This window comes from Nesoenas mayeri (assembly GCF_963082525.1).
Source record: "Nesoenas mayeri genome assembly, chromosome: 1".
In the NCBI taxonomy this organism is placed as follows: Eukaryota; Metazoa; Chordata; class Aves; order Columbiformes; family Columbidae; genus Nesoenas; species Nesoenas mayeri.
In genome coordinates, this window is record NC_137541.1 from 146200375 (window position 1) to 146222600 (window position 22226).

The 22226-nt window shown below is 42.4% G+C and overlaps 1 protein-coding gene across 1 annotated transcript; it reads right to left on the reverse strand.

Annotated features, from left to right (window-relative positions):
* Positions 1-176: 176 nt before the first annotated feature.
* Positions 177-16223, reverse strand: CHST10 (carbohydrate sulfotransferase 10; the record flags this gene model as incomplete). Its single annotated transcript, XM_080349439.1, has 6 exons — positions 16207-16223; positions 10950-11084; positions 8093-8190; positions 5187-5421; positions 2507-2612; positions 177-714 (listed from the first exon to the last, which is right to left on the reverse strand). Exons 2-6 carry the CDS (start codon positions 11059-11061, stop codon positions 177-179), a joined length of 1089 nt encoding a protein of 362 aa, XP_080205565.1. The 5' UTR covers positions 11062-11084; positions 16207-16223.
* Between the last annotated feature and the right edge of the window lie 6003 nt (positions 16224-22226).

Genomic DNA, 22226 nt, shown 5'->3' on the forward strand with positions numbered 1-22226 from the left:
TAAACAACAACTATAAGCCCCTGCTTGCTCATATGACAAATATTTCACTGAAAAGTGGAGCAACATCAAAAAGCTAGAAAACAAATGGTCATTCTCAGCTCTGTCAGTGTTGCAGCTGGTATTCACGCAGGTTTAGATTAATCCATGAGACGCTTCTTCAGAGCTTATCCTAAGTGTCAGTTAAGCAAGAAATCTGGCTCCCGATAGCCAAAGAGTTTAAAATCACCTTCAAATCGCGCATAAAGGCGTCTTATGTCTCTCTTGCTAATTCCCGAAAAATACCGTTCTACTTTTGTTTTGTTGTACACCGTGATGCCTGGTGGAATTGTGGGGTATGATACCAGATGGTCTATGCCGGCTGCTTTCAAGATATATGGAGCATCGTCCTCCAGGGTTTCATGGTGTCCGATCACACTGTATGTGATTTCACATGGGGCGCAAAGTTCCACGTACGTGACCCAATGAATGATGTGGTCACCGAACTGAACATCCAGCCATCGGTGGTTAGGGTCACCCAGATAGCGCACAAAATCCTCAAACTGCAGCCCTTTGGTCTCTGTGCGGTTCTTTCTGTATTTACGAATGATGCCAGGAGCAATTTCATGCCGGTACCACGGTTCAAAACGGGGATTGTGCACAAACTTGTCTTTAAATGCAGAAATAAGTCTTTCAAATGGATCTCTAACAATAAAAAACTTGAAGTATAAATTCAGTCTAAACAGAGGAAGAAAAAAAAGAAGGAAAATAAATGATTAAAGTGCTAAGCACAGTGTTTAAAGAGCGTTTAGCAAAGACTTACAAAATGTACATGAACTCTGACTACAGACACAGCAACGTGAATCCTACACCACTTGTTTAGTCTATGTATATTATAATCGATAGGACCAGAAACAATTTCTGTCTTTTTACTAACAGCTTTGTATACAGTACAAAGTGGAAATAGTTCATCCTATTTTTTGCATTTTATTCAAACGGGAAGAGCTCAGTTTATCTCAATCCATATAAACAGGAGACAAAAGGTGCTGAAAGCTCCAAGTCAAAGATATGTTTAATGCCATGTGATCAAGCTCAAGAAGCAAAATACACAAAGGTATGGAAAAAGTGGCTTGGTGTAGCTAAATGCATACAGAGGGCTGTGTTTTTCACTGGCAAGTAGTTAAGACAAATCACTGCTTAAAGAAAAAAAAAAATCTGGTATTTTATTTGATGTTTTGTCATGCTTTCAATAATGGTTGAAAACACTATTTTTATGAGACCACAGTTTTCAACAAATTTCACAATTTTTTGTGATACCACTGAATCATAATATTCTGTAATCAGAGGTTATCTACAGGAGGAGTAAACTGAAACCCAAGTTTATTTCAGTAAACAACTGAGGAAGATTTATAGCCCAGTCCTTGCTGAAATACGGGAATGGACTCTTTCCAGCCTCAACAGGCACTTGCATCAGTCTTCAGCTTCTCCTGACATATTCCTAGTAAAAGAGCTGTGCTGGAGCACAAGAGTTGTGCATCTCCAGCACAACTTCTGTGCTGGGCAGACTGCAACAACCCAAATCATAATGGCATTCAACTTCTAATACCCCAGCTACAGCTGATCCCCCATGTGAACAACTACTTTCTATGCAGGGCTGTTCACAGTGAGGGAGAATGGATCCACAGTCTCAAGAATGTGGTGACAGTATTTTCTCTTGCACACAATCAAGTGACCTCATTTGCACAGGCACAGCTGTGATTAATTTGTACTGGAGAATGCAACAAACCTTGGGCTGAGCTCTGCTCATAGCTGATACCCCATGTATAAGGGCTGACTCTTCCCAAGGGTTGAATACACACAAAAAACATACAAGCACAAGCTTACAAGTGTCCGCTGTCATCTTATGCCCTTTTCTCTCCATGTTGCCACCCCTTACAGGGATTATATATGGCATAGACCCTAGCAGATATGAGAGCAGACACAGGAAAATTTTCTAGCCAAAGGAATTTAGAGGGCTCTACTGCAGAGAAGTATGTTTTCTGCTCTAGGAAGAGCCAGAAGTACCCAAACAGGAGGATAAAGTGGTTCAGCTGAAAGGACAACACTCTCAGGCTAGGAAGCACTCATGTTTTAAACCTATCCAGTTTAATCCCAAAAACCAAATCTGCCTGCAATGGCTATCTTTCATGTAGGCAAGGCATCAGGGTGTACCTTCCAACTAAAGCTTCTCTTCTGAAGGTCAGCTATGTAAGAACCAGGTATGCACTGAGCTACAGAAACCCTGTATCCAGAGGGAGTTGGTTGGCTCACCTAACTGTATCAGCAATTACACTGGTGTTCTCCATTGAAGCCAGTAGGGAGGTAGTCACAGCAACATCTGTGAGGATTGCAGAACAGTGCCAGAATACACTTGCTGGAGTAGAAACCCCACTGTCCTCAGTTCCAGATGTAGACTTCAACTGTACTCTTGATTGTCCCTAACACAACTGGCTCCAAATGCCTCCCACACCACTGGGAAGAAATCTCTTACCGTTTTTTAATTTCAGAGTCACTGAAGGAAGACAAGCGTGGAAGGCCATTCTTCTCATGATCATGTACAATGTTTTCTGGTATCTCTTCTATGGAAGAAAATGCTCCTAGAAAAAAATAAAAAAGAGAGAGCAAGTGAATCTTTCAAGGGGGAAAAAAAAGTGGGCACAAGCAAGTATGTGTGCCTTTGGCTGACAGCTTTTTGTTTTATCTTTCTCTTTTCTGTATTTTTAGCATTTACAGTTACTATGTTTAAAGCTGTTAAATGATGAGAGATTCTGACTGGAAAGCTGAAAACTGTTACAATTCTTTAGGGTATGTGACATCAAGGTCCAAAAATCAAATGGATTCAAAACTCTCAGAAAAGCACATTATGCAAATTTCATCAGCAATTACATCTAAGCCTATAACTCCTCACCTCAGTGTCCCCATTCTCTTTCCCTCTGCCCACACATACAAATGGAGGAAGACTGAGGATTAACTCCAAAGAAGGGACCAGCTTTTTGGCTGAGTTTCTACCACCACCAAAAAATAAATGCTGTGGGCTGCTTTTGGAACTGCTTCAACACAAAAGCACTTTGCTGTCAGGATCCATGAAGTTTTTTTAATGACTATGCTGCGATGAAACAAAAATTCCAATAATACAATACTACACAGATTAAAAAGCACTAAAATTAACAACAGAAAGCCTCCAGATATTGATTTTTGCAAGCACATAAGCTGACAAGAAAAATAATGTCACTAAATTCTGATGCATTTAACATCCACTTCTTTTTATGACCTTAAGAAATCTCTCATGTGGACCCCTTGGACCTTAGGAGTAAGCCTTCACACAACAGCTACCAACCTGCAACAAGAACAGCGTGCTACAAAACAAGCTTAAGGTGAAAGCCTCTACAGCCTTCTCCGTTCCAGAACAGCAGTGAATAAACCACACCACTCAGCTTCTCAGTTTTCTAATTAATTTTTTTGGTACTCTAGGTGAATTCCACACAGACAACAGATGTCAGATTAGACTGCCTCAGAAACTGAAACCTTGCATTCATCCAGAGCAGAGGTTCAGTACAAGCAGTGGCAGAGTTGGCTCCCCCACAGTCCCACAGCTGCGTTTCTCCATCCTGAACCTCCAAATACAACTTAGGTATTTAAGATGTAAAGTATTCCGCCTCAAGTATCAGTCCTGCCTGCTGAAACTACCCGAAGAGGGGAAAGTTTGGTCAACTGCAGCAGTAGTCTTCATCAGCAGATACTAGTACACTGGCAGCTCAGGGCAGAAGAGACCGATGTTTATATGGCAAAAATTTTCTATCATTTCCCAATATGCCAGAACTAGGAAGCTCGAGGTAAAAGGTTCCCGGCTGGTAAGATATGAGTTATCCTCCGCTCAACACAACCAATACATCCCTGCCTGTCCTGAGCTATTCTTTGCATGTTTTCTCTGTTAAATTCTGATAAGAGCAAGTACTTCTAATGCACTTAAATAGTTGCATATTTAGTGCTTTCTTGGAGTGCAGCTTTCATAGGTATTTAAGACACACACTCATACCTACATGTATGCATCTTTTCTGTTCCTATCCATCTATCAAAGTTGAAACTAATATTGAAGTTTTTAAAGACATACTCCTTGATACAACAGTTTTGCTGAAAGACACATTCCTTTGCCAATTTGTGACTGTTTCCTTCTGGGTGTGCAGAATAGCTTATGCAAGGTAAAGAAAACATAAAAGCACAAGTGCAGTGCTGGCTGTTTGCAGGGTGCTTGTAACAAAAAGCTGGATTTACAATACCCAGGTTTTGCCCATGTCTTTGTGAGCTACACCACCTGCAAAACCTCAGAAGGACCTCAACTGGCCTGACTATAAGTAGCAAATTCACAGTCCTGGTGCACAGACAGGCAAGATCATCTCATCAAACAAAGGTGTGTTATGTTAAATATTATCAAGTCAAGTTTACATAGTGCAGGTACTGGTACAATAGAAAACCCTGAGAAAATTAGTTATTTTTCTTGGCATACAAGGCTACTAGAAGAGGATGGTAGGCTACAGATAGACAGGCAGTCTTTACCTTGCATATTGTTATTCAAACACACTAGTCCTTTTACTCCTCCTCCTTTTACAGTCTTTTATAACATACCTTTGCTGACCAAGCTATTGCCTTGAGCACCTCAAAACCTTCGTAACTCCTTTGATGGCTCACTGATAGCACATACACAAAATTTCAGCAGTACAGACCAACAGCATCAGCCAAGTTTTAACTAGCTTTATTCACTGCTAAACAAGCCTAGATAAAAGTCAGTGACCTCCAGTCAGAAATTTTACATTACTGTTTCTTAGGGAATTGTGATACCTTGTAATTTACTTGTTTAAAATTCTACAAATTAGTTCCACCCCTTCAAAGGTAAAAAAATCTACCTACCACATGCATATAGGTACTCTTTCATGACCCAAATAACTTTCGAGCCAAGTAATATTAAGATATATTTTCACAGAAAGAACAGGTGCACTTTCTTTAAAAGAGACGTTTTGAAAGGACTAGAAGCAACTGTGAAGAATGAAAAGCTGAAATTAAGTATCAATGTACAAAAAAGCAGAAAGAATACATTTTTGTGTTGTCCTTTTTGGACCAATTCTGTTCTTTCCTCCTCCTCAAAAAAACCCACGCACCCACAGCAGAGTAGATACCATTTAAAACGATCAAGACTTTTTTCCACTGAGTGTTGCCCACTTTTGGCGTCTGACAAAACAGGATCTTGTGCTTGTCACACACAAATATTCGGTCCAAGACGAATTTGGAAACTGCAGTGTGAGAAAGATTTCTCAATGCAGTGTCTCTGCAGACATTCCTGAGAAGCTCCAGTCTTTCCATATGAACTAGAGGTTGGCGGATCAGATTTCCAGAAAAAGCTTTTCCAGTTGGCTTTACGAAATGCAGAGGGGAAAGAAAAAAAAACAAAAGTGCAAGCATTTAGTTTTCAGATCAAATTCTAAAGTATAAAAATTCCCAAACTGTGCATCCTAGTTACTCCCAACTGTGCATCCTAATTACTCTCAGATTCACTATTAAAACATCGCTATGTATTAACTAAGAGTAGCACACAGTTTCCTTCATGGGCTGCTGCTGTACAGGTTCATCCAACTCTTAAGTTATTATGCAGTAGTAGTAAGAGTTTTTCCATACATCAATTTAAGTCTGGTGCAGAGCATCAGGGTCTTATCTGTGTGGATGCAACATGCCTTGACTAAATACTGGACCTCCCACAAAGCTTCAATGGCAAGTAAGAAAGCTTCTGAGAGGCTGGGACAGGAATTTCAACAGAAATTAAGCTCTGATGTCTGAGAATATGGGTGTGAGGGATGCTGGCCCATCTGGCTGGCAAAGAAGAATTTAGGATAAAAGCTGTGTTCTTTTGCAATACCTGCAGGCACTCAGAGTGTCCATTTATTCAAGCTACAACAAAATTAAGTGGACAAAAATTCACACAATGAGTATCAGCGCTTACTGTGGCAAATGAAAAAAGGAGGCACGACCTGTTCGACATGTCTCATTTTCCTGAAACTATGACGAAACCCATGACCACTGCTGCCTCATAATTAGTGAGGAGAAAGGAAAAAGGAGCTTCTCTGATCAACAGGTGATGAGAAATTTAAAATTTCTACTGACAAATCTTCCCCCTTCAACTAATGATTTCCACAGTTGGCAATCCCCAATATCAATACAGACTAGGGGATGTACCGATTGAGATCAGCACTGCAGAGAAGGACTTGGGGATACAGATGAATGCAAAATTGCATATGTGCCAGCAACATGTGCTCATAGCCCAGAAAGCTGATCATATCCTGGGCTACATCAAAAGGAGTATGGCCAGCAGGTTGAGGGAGGTGATTCTGCCCCTCTGCTCTGCTCTGGTGAGACCCCACCTGGATTTCTGCATCCAGCTCTGGAGCCCTCAGCACAGGAAAGACACGGACCTGTTGGAGAGGGGCCAGAGGAAGCCACAAAAATGATCAGAGGGCTGGAACAGCTCTGTTGTGAGGACAGGCTGAGAGAGTTGGGGTTGTTCGGCCTGGAGAAGAGAAAGCTCCATGGAGACCTTATTGCAGCCTTTCAACGCTTACGGGAGGCTTGTAAGACAGATAGAGAAAGACTTTAACAGAGCCTGCAATGACAGGACAAGCAGTAATGGTTTTCAACTAAAAGAGGGTGGGTTTATATTAGATATGAGGAATAAATTCTTCAGTATGAGGGTGGTGAGGCACAGAAACAGGTTGCCCAGAGAATCTGCGGATGCCTCATCACTGGAAGTGTTCACAGACAAGTTGGATGGGGCTTTGAGCAACCTAGTCTAGTGAAAGATGATTCTGTCCATGGCAGGGGGGGTGAGCTTGATGATCTTCAACAGTCCCTTCCAACTGAAACCATTCTGTGACCCTATGATTTCAGGTACAATGTCCAAGCTACACATGAAAAAAAATAATTATTTTACTTTTTCTCCCAATCCTCCATAAGGAAAAAAAATCTCCTGCTTTTTCTTTTTGTTGCTCTCTTCCAATATCCCCTGGTCAGAATGTAATCTGAACAGCCTGACAGATTGCTTATCTGTCAAGACAATTCCTTTTGCATGCAACCAGGATTAATATTATTGTTCTGCATTTCATGCTGTCAGGAAGTCAAAAGAGAATAGTTTTAGATCCAGAAAACTTATTATCCTCTTCCACACAAGTAAAAGAAGATATTAAAACTAACTACACAGACCTGCCAGTCTTCCACTGACTAAAGTGGAAGTATTCCAAGTATTCCAAGTATTCTGATGATAACTTAAATTTCAGGTTTTTTAAATATGAAAACAAGAAGCATCATGTTTATACAGAAACCTACAGAAACTTCCATGCTGTATCACAAAAATACATAAGGTGACTTATGTAACCAAAAAATTGCCCTTAGCCCACTGTGCAACTAGTCTCAAATTTACATTTGCATTAGGTATTTTCAGAGTTTCCCTGTAAATTACCAGGTACCACATTTGTTCTGCTCTATTGCTGAAATCACAGAACGATGCTTCTAAAATATCAGCTGGTATTGAGTACTACTGTGTTCATGTTCTACTTTGGAAAAATAGTGAGATGAGAAGCACAAAGAGCACAAAGCATGAAAAAGAAACGGAGACTGATAAAAAGAATCAGAGAGATTGGGCGGAGAACTAAAAGAATAGACAAGATATAGGCTTGCCCTCAAGAACCATGAACCTGATGGCTATGGCAAGGCAGAATACAAGTAATCAAAACTGGGCCATTATATTAAAAAGGCTAGCAAAACTGACTGTCCTGACTTGATAAAGCAATACTGCAACAATTTTCTCCTCAAAATGGGAACACATTAAGTTGTACCATTCAGATGAAACAAGACAGCAGGTTACCGAAACAAACTAGCTTTGTGAAGCTAAAATGAATTCTGTGGCCCTATCTAAATAGAGCAGTCTGAATAGATAATTCCCATCTAGCAATTTATTTTAACAACAGGAAGCTCTTACTTAGTCTCTTATTTTCTCCCACTCTTTAATACATGTAAGCCTTATCTCAACAGTATGCACCTGGAATTCTTCAGGCCAACGTTTTTCCTCTGGCACATGTACCTCCTCCACTTTAGTCACAGCTGTCAGTACCAATGGCTCTTGCTTGGCACCATAGCCTAAAGGAGGAAGAGAGATAAGAGAATTACAGAAGGTGGGGGAAAGGCAACTATTTTTGCTTTACAACTAACACAACTGAACATCACTTTCTGTATTAAGCTTACAAAACAGTAGGATTTATTTCCAACAGGGAGGAACTAGACAAGACATGAGACAAACCACGAGTGTTTTAAAGGATGTACTCGGTGGGAATTTTGGTTGCAATTTCAGTTGAGTTTTATCAAAGACACATGTCCGTTATCTTTTATTTTGGTCTTTTTTTTAAACAAAACTGTGCAAAGAGACATAGAAACCAAATATCATGATTGGTAGACAATTGAGTATAGCTACCTGGACTTGACAGCAGGAGATTTTTAGTTTTCAATTAACTTCCCAAAGCATGTCCAAATATAAAACTCCTCTCATATTAATAGACAGGTTTCCTCTGTTGTAAACTCTTAGACATTACCAGAAGAAAAGTGTAACGAAGGACCACCTTTTATTTATTTGGTGCTCTAAGTAAACACCTCTAACCAGCAATAAATACAAAATTGCCTCTTTATTGCTGGACTGATGGCCTTCCTGAGAGACTCCCAAAATTAAAAAACAAACTCAGCTGATACTCTTTTTCTTTCTTAAGGATTTCAGGGCAGCTAATAGTTTGGGACCAAATTAAAGTATGTAAGGGAAGAAACCTTTGCATCTTTTGCAACTGGTATGCTACAGGAAAACTGAAAAATAACACAAGGCTGTAGCTTTATTTTACATGGTGCCGGAAGATCAAAAATAATTTGACACAGCTGCCCCTAACCACCACACAAAAATAACATTTCTCCTTGAAAATTTACTTCCATCCATATCGGACTACTTTTCCCTTCATAGAGTTTCTTCTGTCTTTCTTCATCTGCATCCACAGTGGCTGATTGGTTTATGGTCCAGAAAATGTGTGTACTTGCTGTCTACACTGGATTTTAGCAAAGAGCACCTTAAAACTGAAGCAAGTTAAAACTGAAAACAATGTAAGCATCTAAGCAATCAGCTACAGTAAATACTGTTGTGCACAGACTTACCTCATAGTAACCTTCTGTAAAATCAAAGCAAGCTGACTCAGTGCAAGAGCAGTTAAACTATCTTTCAATATCACTGGCTAAAAGCAAGCCTGCAGGTACTACTAGAGATGATGGACAGAAACTTGTTCCTTCTCATTAAGAAGCTCCTATTACTCAACCACCCGAGACACAAGTAAAAGGCTTAAACAAAAGAACACTGATTCATTGAGCATCTGCTGGTTTTGTTCTAGCTGCTAAGTGCACATATCCAAATAGGGAAAACTTCTGACAAGCCATATTTTATTAAGTCTAGAAGAGTTCCTCCAGGACTGGCCATCCTGTTGGGGCTTTCTCCAAAATTCTGTTGGTACATTCGCATTATTTCCCTTCATTTGTCCCAGTACAAACACTGGTATCTCCAGCACGTACATACACTTAACCATAGTCATGCCTTTGCAGGACTGGAGCTTAAGAAATCACAAAATCTTCTGCTCAGAGAACTATTCAAAGGGGAGGATTCACCATAGGAAAAAAACCAAAACAAAACAAGAGAGAGAAAAATTGGAAAGCCAAGATAATAAAAAGCAAGTAAATGCAAATGGTGTAGTCTAGTATATTTTTTTAAACCCCACATTTTAATTCTCCTAACAAATTCTGGCAGAAAGAACCACTCAAACAATACCTGAGCTGGGAAACAAGAGTTTGTCTAGAATGAAATACTGGAAGATTAAACTACCTAACATAAGATCACCTTATTTGCAGATGTACTAGGGCCCAAAACCTGCTGGGACCAAGGAAAGCTGAGTTAGCCTACAGTTCCCATCTGTAAGACTTACTGAATAGATCCCCACACAGAGGTATGCTATTTATAAAGGTATACCTAATATATTTATCCACTATCAAGTCCTTGAAACAAATGGCACTTAGTGATGTCAGCGCTTCAAAAGTAACACATTTTTTTGCATATATTTGGAAGATGCAGAAACACACGTCTCTGGGGACTGTAAGTCATGTCGTCACCTTCAACCTAAACTCTGTGTAGGATGGCTTTGTAACAGCAGCTCCTCTGCAGACAGAAAACTGTAACAGGCTGTGTGGTGTCATCAAATGGCTTAAATTCCTCATCAGCTTAATACCATCTGGGCTACTTAAGCTAAGCAAAAGCCTATAAGCTGTTTGTCAGTCAAAGAGCAGAGGATAAAACTGAATGCAAAAAGCAGGGCAGAGGTGGCTAGGCTAAGTGCATTGCAAATGAAATAAAACTTTCCACAAGTTTTACATAATACTGCAGCCACGGGACAAGCAGTCACATGAGGACAAAAGCTAGTATCATGCGAAATGAAATCTTTAATTCCTTGTGAATTTCCTTTGTCTTTAAACTGGTAATTGTGCTCTGTTGTTTTGCACATGACTTCTAATAGATCCAGATACTGAAACTGAGTGTATTTGAGAAAGTGAATCCCACAAAACAGTACTGCAAAACATGATCCCCTCTGTTCTTAACCTTTTTATTAAAAAAGAAAAGTTAATTTTGCAGACTTCTACCAAGAAAAGCAAAAACTGATTGTCAGCACTGTCACTTCTAGAAATTTAGCTGTTCTGTTCTCAATCCTACTGAAGAAGTGGTAACATAATCAGAACTACTTGCACAGAAAGAGTGTTTGTACATATTCAGTTTGTGTGTATTGTGTGTATTCAATTTTCTGTTTCATATCAAATATTGAACTTACCATCTGGGTCTTTAAATGTCAATGTGATAAACTTGCTAGCAACCATGAACATGAATATCACCCAAAAGCAGGCAGCTAGCAGCAGCCACTGGTGGTGCATGTTGTCAGGCATGAGCCATATAAAGTTGTTGCTTCCTGTTTGAAAGAGGAAAGATTGACACATTAATTTTGTTCCAGTTTAGAAAAATACTTTCCATAACCAAAATGACAAAACTCTAATATGCATGTGTGTCACAAAACATAGCAGTAGATTTCACTTCTTGCTTTCTGGTCCTTTTGGCTGAGTTTTTAATCTATCTTAAGGTTGAGGCAACGTAACCACCAGCTGCTACCAAAGGGAGGCTTCACTCGTCCTTCACCCCTACGTACACATTCCCAGTCCCCTGCTTGCGCTCGTAACAGCACTGCTGGTCTGACTGTTCATGGAGACAGACCAGCAAAATCCACAATTTTTTTTAAGTGTAGCTTATTTTTCAATTTAACTTTGCGAGCCGGCTCATTGTAGGAAAGAGAGAATGAAGAAAGCTGCACTCTCAGTGGTAGCTAGTCAGATCAACCAAGCTGTAACATAAACTAATGTTCTTAGTTATCCCAAGTCAGCTCATGACATGTAACATGGACTCATCCCTTGCCCAGCCTACGTGAATTATGGGCTGGAAGCTACTGAGCCAGGACACTGAGCTTAACCCGATAAAATACTGAAATATATTAATGTATCTTTTTATCTTGTCACTTTTATTGCCAGCAAAGTATCAACCATAGGTCCTAGAACAGTTTTTTTATTTCCATCATGCTAAGCACTATTCATATAAATAGTAAAAAGGAGTTCCCTTGCAGTAGTGTCTACTACCTGTAGCTGCATCCCTGCAGGTAAGCCTTAAAGACAGGACTAACCCAGGAAGGCAGGAAGGGTTACCCAAAATGTGACCACAGGTTAAATGTGCAAAGAAACCACAGGTACCCACTGAATCCAAGCAGAGTGAGGGTGAGAATACCACACAGTATTACCAACACATGGTGTCCTCCCTACCTCACACAGCTGGTAAGTTTGTTGTAATGCTCTGAGCACTCCTTTGCTTGATTTTAAAAATTGTAATCCTAATAAATTATTTTTTATGGTTAAAAGTTACAATGCAATATAAGGAAACCAATTACAAAATAAATTTAAGTCCCCAGCCATTAAGAGAAACGTATAATTTTAAGCTACATCTTTCACTGAATTTCCAGCCTCTGATGGGCAAGGCACCCAGGGGAGCACTGAGGCAGACACCAAAGATCTGTGAAAGACACACTGCAAAATTTGAGCTTCCATGACTTAAAAACAAAACAACTAAAACCTAACAGCAAATGTCACAGCCTACCTACCAGAACCTGAGACTCCTCAGGCTTGAATATTTATCTCGCAAAAATACAAAGCTCCATTGCCTCAGTTGTTGCTGGAGAGATAAAACACTTAAGGGCCTGAACTCAGGTTCTGGAAAGTTCAAACACAAGTCAGTGCTTCCTCTTGAGGGTACATATAACATAACTTGAGAACACTTAACCAAAGAGGCTGTAACACAAATATCTCATACAATGAGATCCTCTCAACAATCCTGTGACATTTGTGCTTGTGGCCTCAAGAAGAACAAAACACCAAAATCACCCACGTAACTAGCAATAAGAGCAAGCTCAGTCCTAAAGCAGTCACATGTAACTTCAATGAGAGTCACATCTGTGTGGTTTGTGATCACACTTTCTATAGAGCCACTTGAGTGAATTGTCAGGGAATAAGAGACGCACTCATTCCCAGCTAAGATGCCAAAAACATGCTAGTTAATACTTCTAAGCAAACTTTGTGCTAAGTTTTTCAGTTCTATACCAGTATTCCACCTTTTTCATTCCCACGAAGCTTCAATAACAGAAGTGAGCCTGGTTTTGATGTTACTTCAGCGCGTCCATCTGCGACATCAGTACTATTGCTACAGAGGCTGCTAACTTTTCCAACCAGCTTTTGCCTTCCAGCAATGCAAATGTTTCCAGGACGGGTTCTCACTGTAGCTGACAGAAGTGAAATGTCTTCAGGGTATGTCAAACGCCTGTGCTGGCAGACATGCAGTTCAAAACAGATTTGGGACCTTAGGGATATATGTGAAATGGGTGAGAGGAGGAAAAGAATATCTCCAATTAGAAAAACAGAATTCATAATTTTTAGCTGCGATGGCATGTTCAGGCCTATTTTTATTTTCTCAGTGCAGTATTTTTCAGTTTGGCTTCTGAGAGGTCCTCTTTTTCCTTATGATTTCATTTTTAAGAACTTCTCCTGAAAATGCTGCATTTAGGTAAAAAGATGCATCAACTGTCAGATAATTGCAGGTGCTCTGACCTCTATAAAGCTTACGTTGATTGTTTCCCATTTTTTACTGCAATTCGCTAGCTGCCCACTGAGCATGCAACGTCCAAGATACACTGTTCTTCAACATCAAAAACTGTTGGCCAGGAAGGGCAAATAATACCGTGTGAATTCTAGAGCACTGGCCTCTTTCTACCTCAGTAGTCCAAATTTTTGTCATCCTATCATTGCACTCCTGCAAAACTTGCCCTAAGGTTCATGCTGAAAACCACCAGGTCTCAAAGGTCCTCATTTTTCAGTCTGCCACAACATCCATCATCTCCCATTTAGAGCATGAAAATTTACCACCCTTGCTTTCAGACATCACAATAGCTTGGAAAATTTTCAAACTCTCTCAAATGAGAAAAATGCAAAATAGATGTCAGGACACAAACCATAGCAACGATATTTTTACTTTTTAGGTAGCTCTGCTAAAACCATGAGAACCATTCAAAATACAATTTAACCTGTGTTCAAGGCAGTAGACTGCCAGAAGCTTGCAGAGAACATTTTGCATGAGGAAAACCTCTTTCTGACCATCAGCTATGGTCTTTTCAGAGACATGACAAATGGTCTGGACCGGACCCTTCTGTCTAACCTAGTACATTTGTTCTACAGAAAGAACGATAGAAACAGCCTACAACATTCGTAGCTTCCTTGCTAGTCTGCCTGCTTTTATCATGGTGATGGATGCACACCATCCAGTAAGGATTATTGATCTATATCCCCTTATGTAATTTACGCATTGGATTTCTAAGAAGTTGTGTTAAATGACACAGGGAGAGCAGTTTCCATGTGCTCTGACCTGAAAAGCAGTTATGGCACACAGGGCCCTGCTGCCAGATCCTGTGCTCTAGGGACAGGAAAACAACATTTCAGCCAAAGACACCTATGAGCAGTACACTACTGACCTCAAGAACTGGACTCTGAGACCAGAAAGGGGACAGAATTGCAGTCACATCCCTAAAAACAACCACTATTACCTTTCGGTACATTGAAGCTGAGAGGAAAATATTAAGCAGTTTTGTCTACTCCTTTTTTTCATGCACACAGCAAGTCTGCAACCGTAGTCATAGATGCAAGAGTCCTGTCAGAGTATTTGTCATAATGTAATTACAGTGGTTGGCACTGTTACTCACTTCTAGCATCCTAAGCAAAACTACACTTTTATCAGCAGCACGTTACCTATCTCAGGAAGCAGGACGTAACAGGAGTAACTCAACTACTGTACTGACTCAAATACAATGACCAGTAACATTTTAAAAATAACATGTTTATGTTGTTTCCCTTTCTCTAGCTTCTTTAATATTTTTATTATTTTCACATAGGGTAGCCGTACTTACTGTTATCTCTCTGATCTTACTGCATTTCTGTTGCCTCTTCTGTTACTTATTTTCTTGTGAATACACGTACTAGCTTCTGGTTTTTCTCTTTAATAGTTTCTTACAGCTTCCAAATGTGTCTTTTAGTTCTCCTTGCCTAAAACATTTTTCTTTACAAGTAGAAGAAACAAGAAAGCTGTTGAAGGTTTAGTCCCATTTTTCAGGGTGCTCCTTTTCCCTGTTATTGCAATTCTATACTTTTTAGGAGTACAAGATCCCCCAAACACGTCTCACCATCCATTCCTCTGTGCTTCCTTCCCTAGGCTACTTATCCCAAAGACAAACAGTCACATAACCCTCAGATCAGCCAGATGCCAATTTTGCATGAGCAAAAATGTGATCACACACAAACCAAAGATCAGGACACAAAGCTTGCAAGTAACATGTTATCTGGAAAAACCACTTGCAGTTTGGGGAAGACTGCTGCTCTCCATGCGAACAACAGGACAAAGCGTACACGATTTAAACAACATTAAAACTCAGTGCACAGTCCCTGCTCTGCAGCCTATGCTTTTCGGACAGGGTCTCCTTGGCAGGATAGTCCCTGCACACATCGTGAACAACAGCAGCACACCCATAGTCTCAAACTACCAACTGCTTGCCCATCGGCACATGACTAATGATGTAATTTGAAATGGAACTGGTAACGAAGCCAAACAACAGCTAGCTGGGATACCTAATCCATTTTCATCAAGGCCTCCTTTGTTTTACCTTAAAAGTTAAGAGACCCAGACAACTTATTACACTTTAAAAAAAGAAATAATAATGTTGGACTAAAATCTATTACACACTTCTTTGGTAAGTCGTACGCTGCTGCTAACTGTTATAATAGACATTAAAATAGGCATTTCTGAAAGCTGGTTCTTTCCAAAAGCTTTCCTCCACGCTGACAGCGTTAACAGGCCCATCGTCCCTGCTCCTCAAGCCGCCGCTGGAGAGCGGAGCGTCCCCTGAGCACGCACAACTCACCTGTCCGTGGGAACAAAGGCAGCCGGGCCGCAGCCCCTGCCACTGCCGCGGGACCCACCCCAGGCCGGGAAGAGGACCCTGCCTCCCCACCCCTGCCCCCTGTCAAGCAGGTGCAAGGTCCGACTCCACAGGGCACCCCACGCTCTTTACAGCTGGGAATGGCAGCGGCTCCTCCTTCCCCAGCATCGGGGCTCCCTGAGGGCTCCATGCACTGCACACAGAGGGATCCCCCCCAGGAAGACGGGACACGGCGGTGGTCTGAGCGGCACGGGACCAGCTGAGGCACAGCCCAGCCCCACGGACCCGGGCTGAACTGGCGTCAACTTTCCCCGCTCCAGGGGATGAAGGAGGGCGGGCTGCCCCTGACCCCCGGCAGGCAAAGACAACAAGACGCCTGCAGCGCCCAGCTGGCTTCCCCGCCCGCCCGGCCGCAGCCGCCTCTCCCCGGGGCTGCCGGCCGCCAGGCCTCCCCCCGCAGCCCCGGCTCCGCCCCGGGGTACCGGGCCTCCCTCGCAGCGCCCCCTCCCCGGCTTACCGGCCTTCCAGCGCCGCTCCCCACAGCCTCGCCCCCCCGCGGCGGGGCGCCGCTCCCGCCGGGGGCCGCCTCACTCCGCGGCGCAGCCGGCCCGCTCAGGCGGCCGCGGCGGCAGCTGCTGCTGCTGCATCCTTCCCCGCCCGGCTGCGGGCGGCGGCAGCGGCAACGGCGGCGCTTCCCCGCCCCCGCTCAGCCCCTGCTGCTGCTGCCGCCGCCGCCCGGCCCCGCCGCCGCCGCCTCCATTTCCTCCAGCCGCGGGCAGGCCTCGGCTGCGCCTGCAGCCCTGCCGCCGGGAAGGAGACGAAGGCGAAGGCCGCCGCGGAGACGGCTCGGCTCCGAGGAGACGCGGCGCCTGGGGGCGGCAGGGAAGGAGGGCTGGATGGAGGGCGGGCGGCGCTCTCCGCTTAGCCCCGCCTCGCCCCGGCAGGAGCGGGCCGCCTCAGCCGGCGGGCCGGGCTCGACCCCCGGCCAGGAGGGCGGCACTGCCACTGCTGGGACTGGGCGACCACCGTGCCGTCCAGCCCCGCCGCAGGCCCCGGCCGTCCCCCGGTGGCTTGCAGATCTCCCGGGGCGGCCGGTGCTTCTCGACGCGGCCCGCAGCCAGCGCTCAGCTGGACTCGCTATCTACACGTGTATACTTGGTTTGTTTTGGGGGTTTTTTGTTTGTTTCGTTGGCTTTTTGTTTTGTTTTGTTTTAACTGCTAAAATATCCTTAATAGTTCTTTAACACTCGTGTTTCCGAAGAAAAAGAAGGCTGAAAATGCGACTCTTCTGCACCTGCAGGATTCCAGTACCCACAAATCTCACCGAAAACAGGTGCTGGATCTGTTTTTAACAGTTATTTAAACAACTTATTTTGGGGATATATGGCAGTGTGTGGCTGTAGGGACGTGTTACAGTGCTGAGGTGGTGCTTCCTAAACTCTGCACAGATGAAACTCGAGACGGTGGAGCAGGGACCTCTGCACAGTGCCTGGAGAAAGGGGTGACACCAGAGCAAAGCCACCCCATTTTACAGCTCACTGAACACTGAGCTGCTGGGGCCACATCTTCCAGTATGATATCAGGTGGTGTAACACAAAGAATGGGCTTTGTCACCTGACCCTGAAATGTGTGCTCCTGTTACCTGACCCAACACAAAAATTGTCTTATACGTGTGTCCCCTTGCGTCTGGTCACCAGAATTGATTTGCCTATTGGGAACTGGTAAACTGAGTGAGGAGCACAGGAAAATGCCATCTGTCAAGCAGAGAATCAGAATAAACAGCATCCAACAGATAGTCTTGTTGATCAGTCCAAAGCAGTCACACAGGCATGCTGCATGAGAAGCCCTTGCTTCCAGCCTTCATGTTGTCTTCCATCTCTGCCCACGTTCTGTCCTTGGAAGGACCCACACAAACATTATAATTTGAGCTCAGTGATGGGAGAGATGGGAATCCCAAAGTCCACGCATGGAAGAAGACATGACTGAGAAATCAAAGTGCGTTTTTAGGTTTGAGGAGTGATCCCTGAATCCCAGGCCAGATTCTCAGGTGTCCACACTACACAAGGTGGGCCCCTCCTGCAGCAGGCTTGCAGCTCGTGCTACACAGCCCTTCACTCTGGTTCTCCTGTGAAGTCTTTCATGGAAAACATAAGGTAAAATTGCCCATTAATGGGATTGTGTGAATAAAGTAAATACCTACACAACATCCAGTTGAAGCTGATCTGCCACAGAAGAGTTGGACGGTAATAAAGTCATGCCCTAAACCCTAATCAAGTCTGTGAGGAGTGCAGGGAAGCTTGGTGCAGGATCAAGGTCAGCAGTTCAAGACAGGACAAATTCAGAAGAGACAGAATTGTAGCCGAAGTTTCTGTCTCTGTGTGTCTGGTTACCAAATAAAGAAAATAATCCAATGGAAGAAGAGTTTAAAATGCTTTCACATCTAAAAAATGTATTGTAAATTTACTAGAGTCCAAATCAAAACTGATACAACCAAATTTAAACTAGTGCCTGTTCTAGAACAAGGGAGAAGAAATACGGGTTAGAAGAGGCAACCTTAACTTAAATCCTCACATTATGTATTTCCCACCCTCTCATTTTATAGTCTGTGTCACTGTGTGGAGCCTGAGTCTGAGGCTCGGTGGCAAATGAGCACATGGAACGTGCATGGTTTGCAATCCTGAGTTGTGGGTAGTCTGACTCTGTGTGTGCATTATTGAATGACCAAGGGGCTGCACCCCTCCCTGTTGAGGGGGATTTAGTCCCTCTGATCTGTGCCTTTCCAAACTTGATTACCACAGTGAGCTACGCTGGAGCCTGACCAAGGAAACCTGAGGAAGCCCAAGGACGCTGCGGTTGGTATGGATGCTGTGACCCATGGAGCAGGCTCATCCAAATGCATTAACAATGGTGCCTTCAGTGCTACGCTGATGGCCGGGAGCCAGCAGTGAAGCAGCAGATACATAGACCTCAATGTGAACCAGTGGTGAAAACAGTGATCGGAAACCCAGGTTCTCTGCCTGACTCTGCTTTTTGTACCAGCACATTGGGACACTGCATCCTTGTGCCTCCCTTCCTCTACCTGTGAAGTAGAAATGGTGAGAGCGATAGTTACCTTGTTGGCAAAGCACACAGGAAATCTGTGACTCTCTCTGGTTTGAGTCTTGTGCAGGCTAGAAATTTACTTTTTTTCTTCATGCTTCAGAGTGAATGACCGCAATTGCAGCCACACAGATTTATTAATAAGTGGTCTCCGGCTGTGGAACCAATTTCTGCCAGATTATCAAGTTCAGCCCAAGTATTTTAACCTTTCAAGTACGTTGTTACTGACATGTATAATAATTAATCCAGATAAAAGGAACCAGTTTTCCAAACTAAGCACAGTTAATAAGCTTTGTTGTCAGTAATTGGGCCTGAAAGTGTCTGATGAAGAATGTGTTGCATAGGCAACTGTACAGTTGGATTATACAGTTGCTAGTTCAGGCCAACAGGATTCTTGCAAGTAATAATGCTAAACTGTACTGGGGTTTAGTGCTTTAAATAAGCAGCAAAATCAATGTTTGAGTCTGGTTTCTTTTTAATACTAGAGAATTTTTACAATGCCAGAGCAATATAAAGGACAATCGTGCTGGTGAAAAGTCACCCTCCTCTCTCTGGGACATTCTAGTGGCTTCCTCAGAGATATGTCACTGAATCCAATGGAAGTGACGCACCCATTTTTCTGTAGGGACATGTGCCTAAACTGGAAAATTTCATCTTCAAAACATATGCAATATTTGTACCATTAATAAAGATTTTATGTCCTAATTACTCTTGTAAATCTTGATTCCAAGTTTGACACTTCTCCTGGAAGAGCGGCTTGGCCAATCAGGAGGACCAAGTGTGGCACTGGACACGTGAGCTGCAAAAGCACATTGAAACATTTAAAAAAATTATTGTCTGTCAGTGGCAGGCTGTCTTGACTGCCCTCAGTATGAATTAATACTAAATAGTATTTAAGCTTACCAGAATGTTGAAATGAGCCTCTATCTTGGACAAGTAATCATCCATACTGCAGTTTGCATTTGAACACATCCAGCCTAATCACACTAAAGACACTCTCATTTTCCTTGACCTTCCAAGCTCATCCTATTCAGCAGAAGCATAAGCTTGCCCATATTGTTAAACTTATGCTATTTTTTTTCCTTTTTGCTGTTATTTCAGGCTTTAATCCAATGCCAATTACTGAGATTAGTCTTGGTAGCGCTTTTTGTCGTGCTTTTCCTCCATAAGAGCTGAACTTAAGACAAGTCACCAGTTCAGCATCAAGTACTTGGGAAGAATAAATCTTATTTAAATCGTCAGGAACAGAGGCTTTTCCTAGTGCAGTGCCGTTATTAGTGAAATCACTGATCTGCTTCATGGCTGCATTTCTGAGACGTGACTGATGACCACAGGAGATCTCTTGTGGGCAAATACCTTGCTTTGCAACTGGTCAGACAAGGTACCTCTGGCATGTAATGCGTTTCTTCAGGCATGATCTTTATCACCAGATTCTTTCTCTTTCTGGAACTTGAGCAAGCTAGTTTAAATGTGGATCTGGTTGATATAAGATAGAACATATAGAATACCTTGTGGCTTCTACAGTCATTAAGAGACACTGCAGCAGTCACAAAAATCAGGCTGAGGAATAGAGCAATACCAACAGGGATGTACAACCTCATACAGATGCAGGATTTACTACTATGGTGTAAATATTAATTCCTATGAAGTGTTGCCTGTAATATAATACACTAAAGTATTAATATTAATTATTGGATTATTTTTAATATAAAGTAACTTGAGCAAGGAGTGACCTGTAAGGTGCATGTCTAAAATAACTGGTGTATAGGAAAGACTGAGGTGTGTGGAGGGCTTGGGGATGGGCTTAGGGCTGATACCTGCCACTAAATCAGACTGGCTGTAGTAGGGGAAAGATCAGATCCATAAGCAGCAGATAAGACTTATTTTCATTTGGAAATTAAATCCACTTTTTATTTCAGGATTGAAGCAAGTTTTATCTCATGATAAGTGCCTTGGAAATTGTTAAATCTTTTTACATCATTACACCATTTGATTGCCTTCTGAGCAGGAGACAAACTTTAGACTGAGGTAAGCAGATCATTAGCTGAACCATCTGGTTTATCTTATATTCTTGAGACAGTCTGAGCTGAAAGTTCGAAAGGGAAAACAGTTTTGTGGCATTTATTAACAGCAATGAGCTGAACATGTTGCCAGTCCTGGGCTAGAGTAGCTAAGAACTACATTTAATTATCAAATAAATGTCAATTAAAAGCGAACCAAATAATTCAAAATTATTTGCATAAGTCATAAAATGAGTGCAGCCAACAATCAAATAAGTCAATTATTTAAACAAAAATCAGAAATAACAATTGAGTTTTAAGACCCAGTTATGGATATTGTCCAAAGTAGTGAAATTAAGACAATTCACTCCATCAATTAGTATTCAAAACAAGTTACTTTACTTTAAAGTAACATGCTGCTCTTTTTTAACCATCCCCTTTCCCCATGCCCTGAATCATACAGCCAGATTTACCAACTTTAATTTCTCTCAAATTGGCAAGCAGCTGAGTCTTAAATTCTGCTGTTTGATCCACCAAAGGACAAATTAATTTCATGCTATTTCCAGGTAACAGAGCTGCTGTTACACTTCACATACAGTGCTTCTCATTGCATCTGTGACTTAGGCTTCAGTGAGGGCAACCTGCATGTGCCCTTGCTGTGCTGTGCAATATCGGCAACACACAGAGCACAAGACCTGCTCTGGGCACAGATAAAGAAGTAAGGCAGGTTTTAAAGGCTTTTTTTGGTCATTATTTCTCAAAAGGGAGCATTGGATGGAGGCAGCTGAGCTAAAACTTTACTTTGACAGTGTCTGAGATCACGTTCTCTGATGTTAAAGAAATACGTAAGGACAGTGTGCTAAGCAGAGGACACAATTCCTGACTGATCTGATACCATCAAGGGTCGGGAGAGCTGTTGTCTTCTGCTTGATTATCACCCTGTTAGAAAACTGACCAGTTTTGGGGAAGACAGAAACACCTGGGGGACTATTGAGGAGTGACTTGGGTCATAGGAGTGTGAGAAGAGAAAAAGAGAGGTGGAGGAAGGCACAGGCACAGAACCTGAGTCCCATTTGCTAATGAATGTGGGTAGGATCAGCATGTTTTACATTAAGTGGAACAGCTTTCAGAGGGACATTGAGTGATTCAAATAATTTATAATATGCTGGTTGGGGCTGACTCTTGGGAGGTGGCAGATGTGGTATCTATCAGGAGGAATCTGAACATTTTTTCCCATATCGCAGGAGCCTAATAATTAACTAGGAACAGCACCACTCTTGTGAAGGCAAGAAAAAAATGTATAAGCCAGAAATTCTTGGGGATTTAAGTCTAGAAGGGTATCCTAAAATGACAGGCACCACTCTACATTGCGAACTTCAGGAAGGCAAGTCTGTGAGAGCTGGGACTTAACTTCACAGCCCTTCTTGGCATGTCCTCT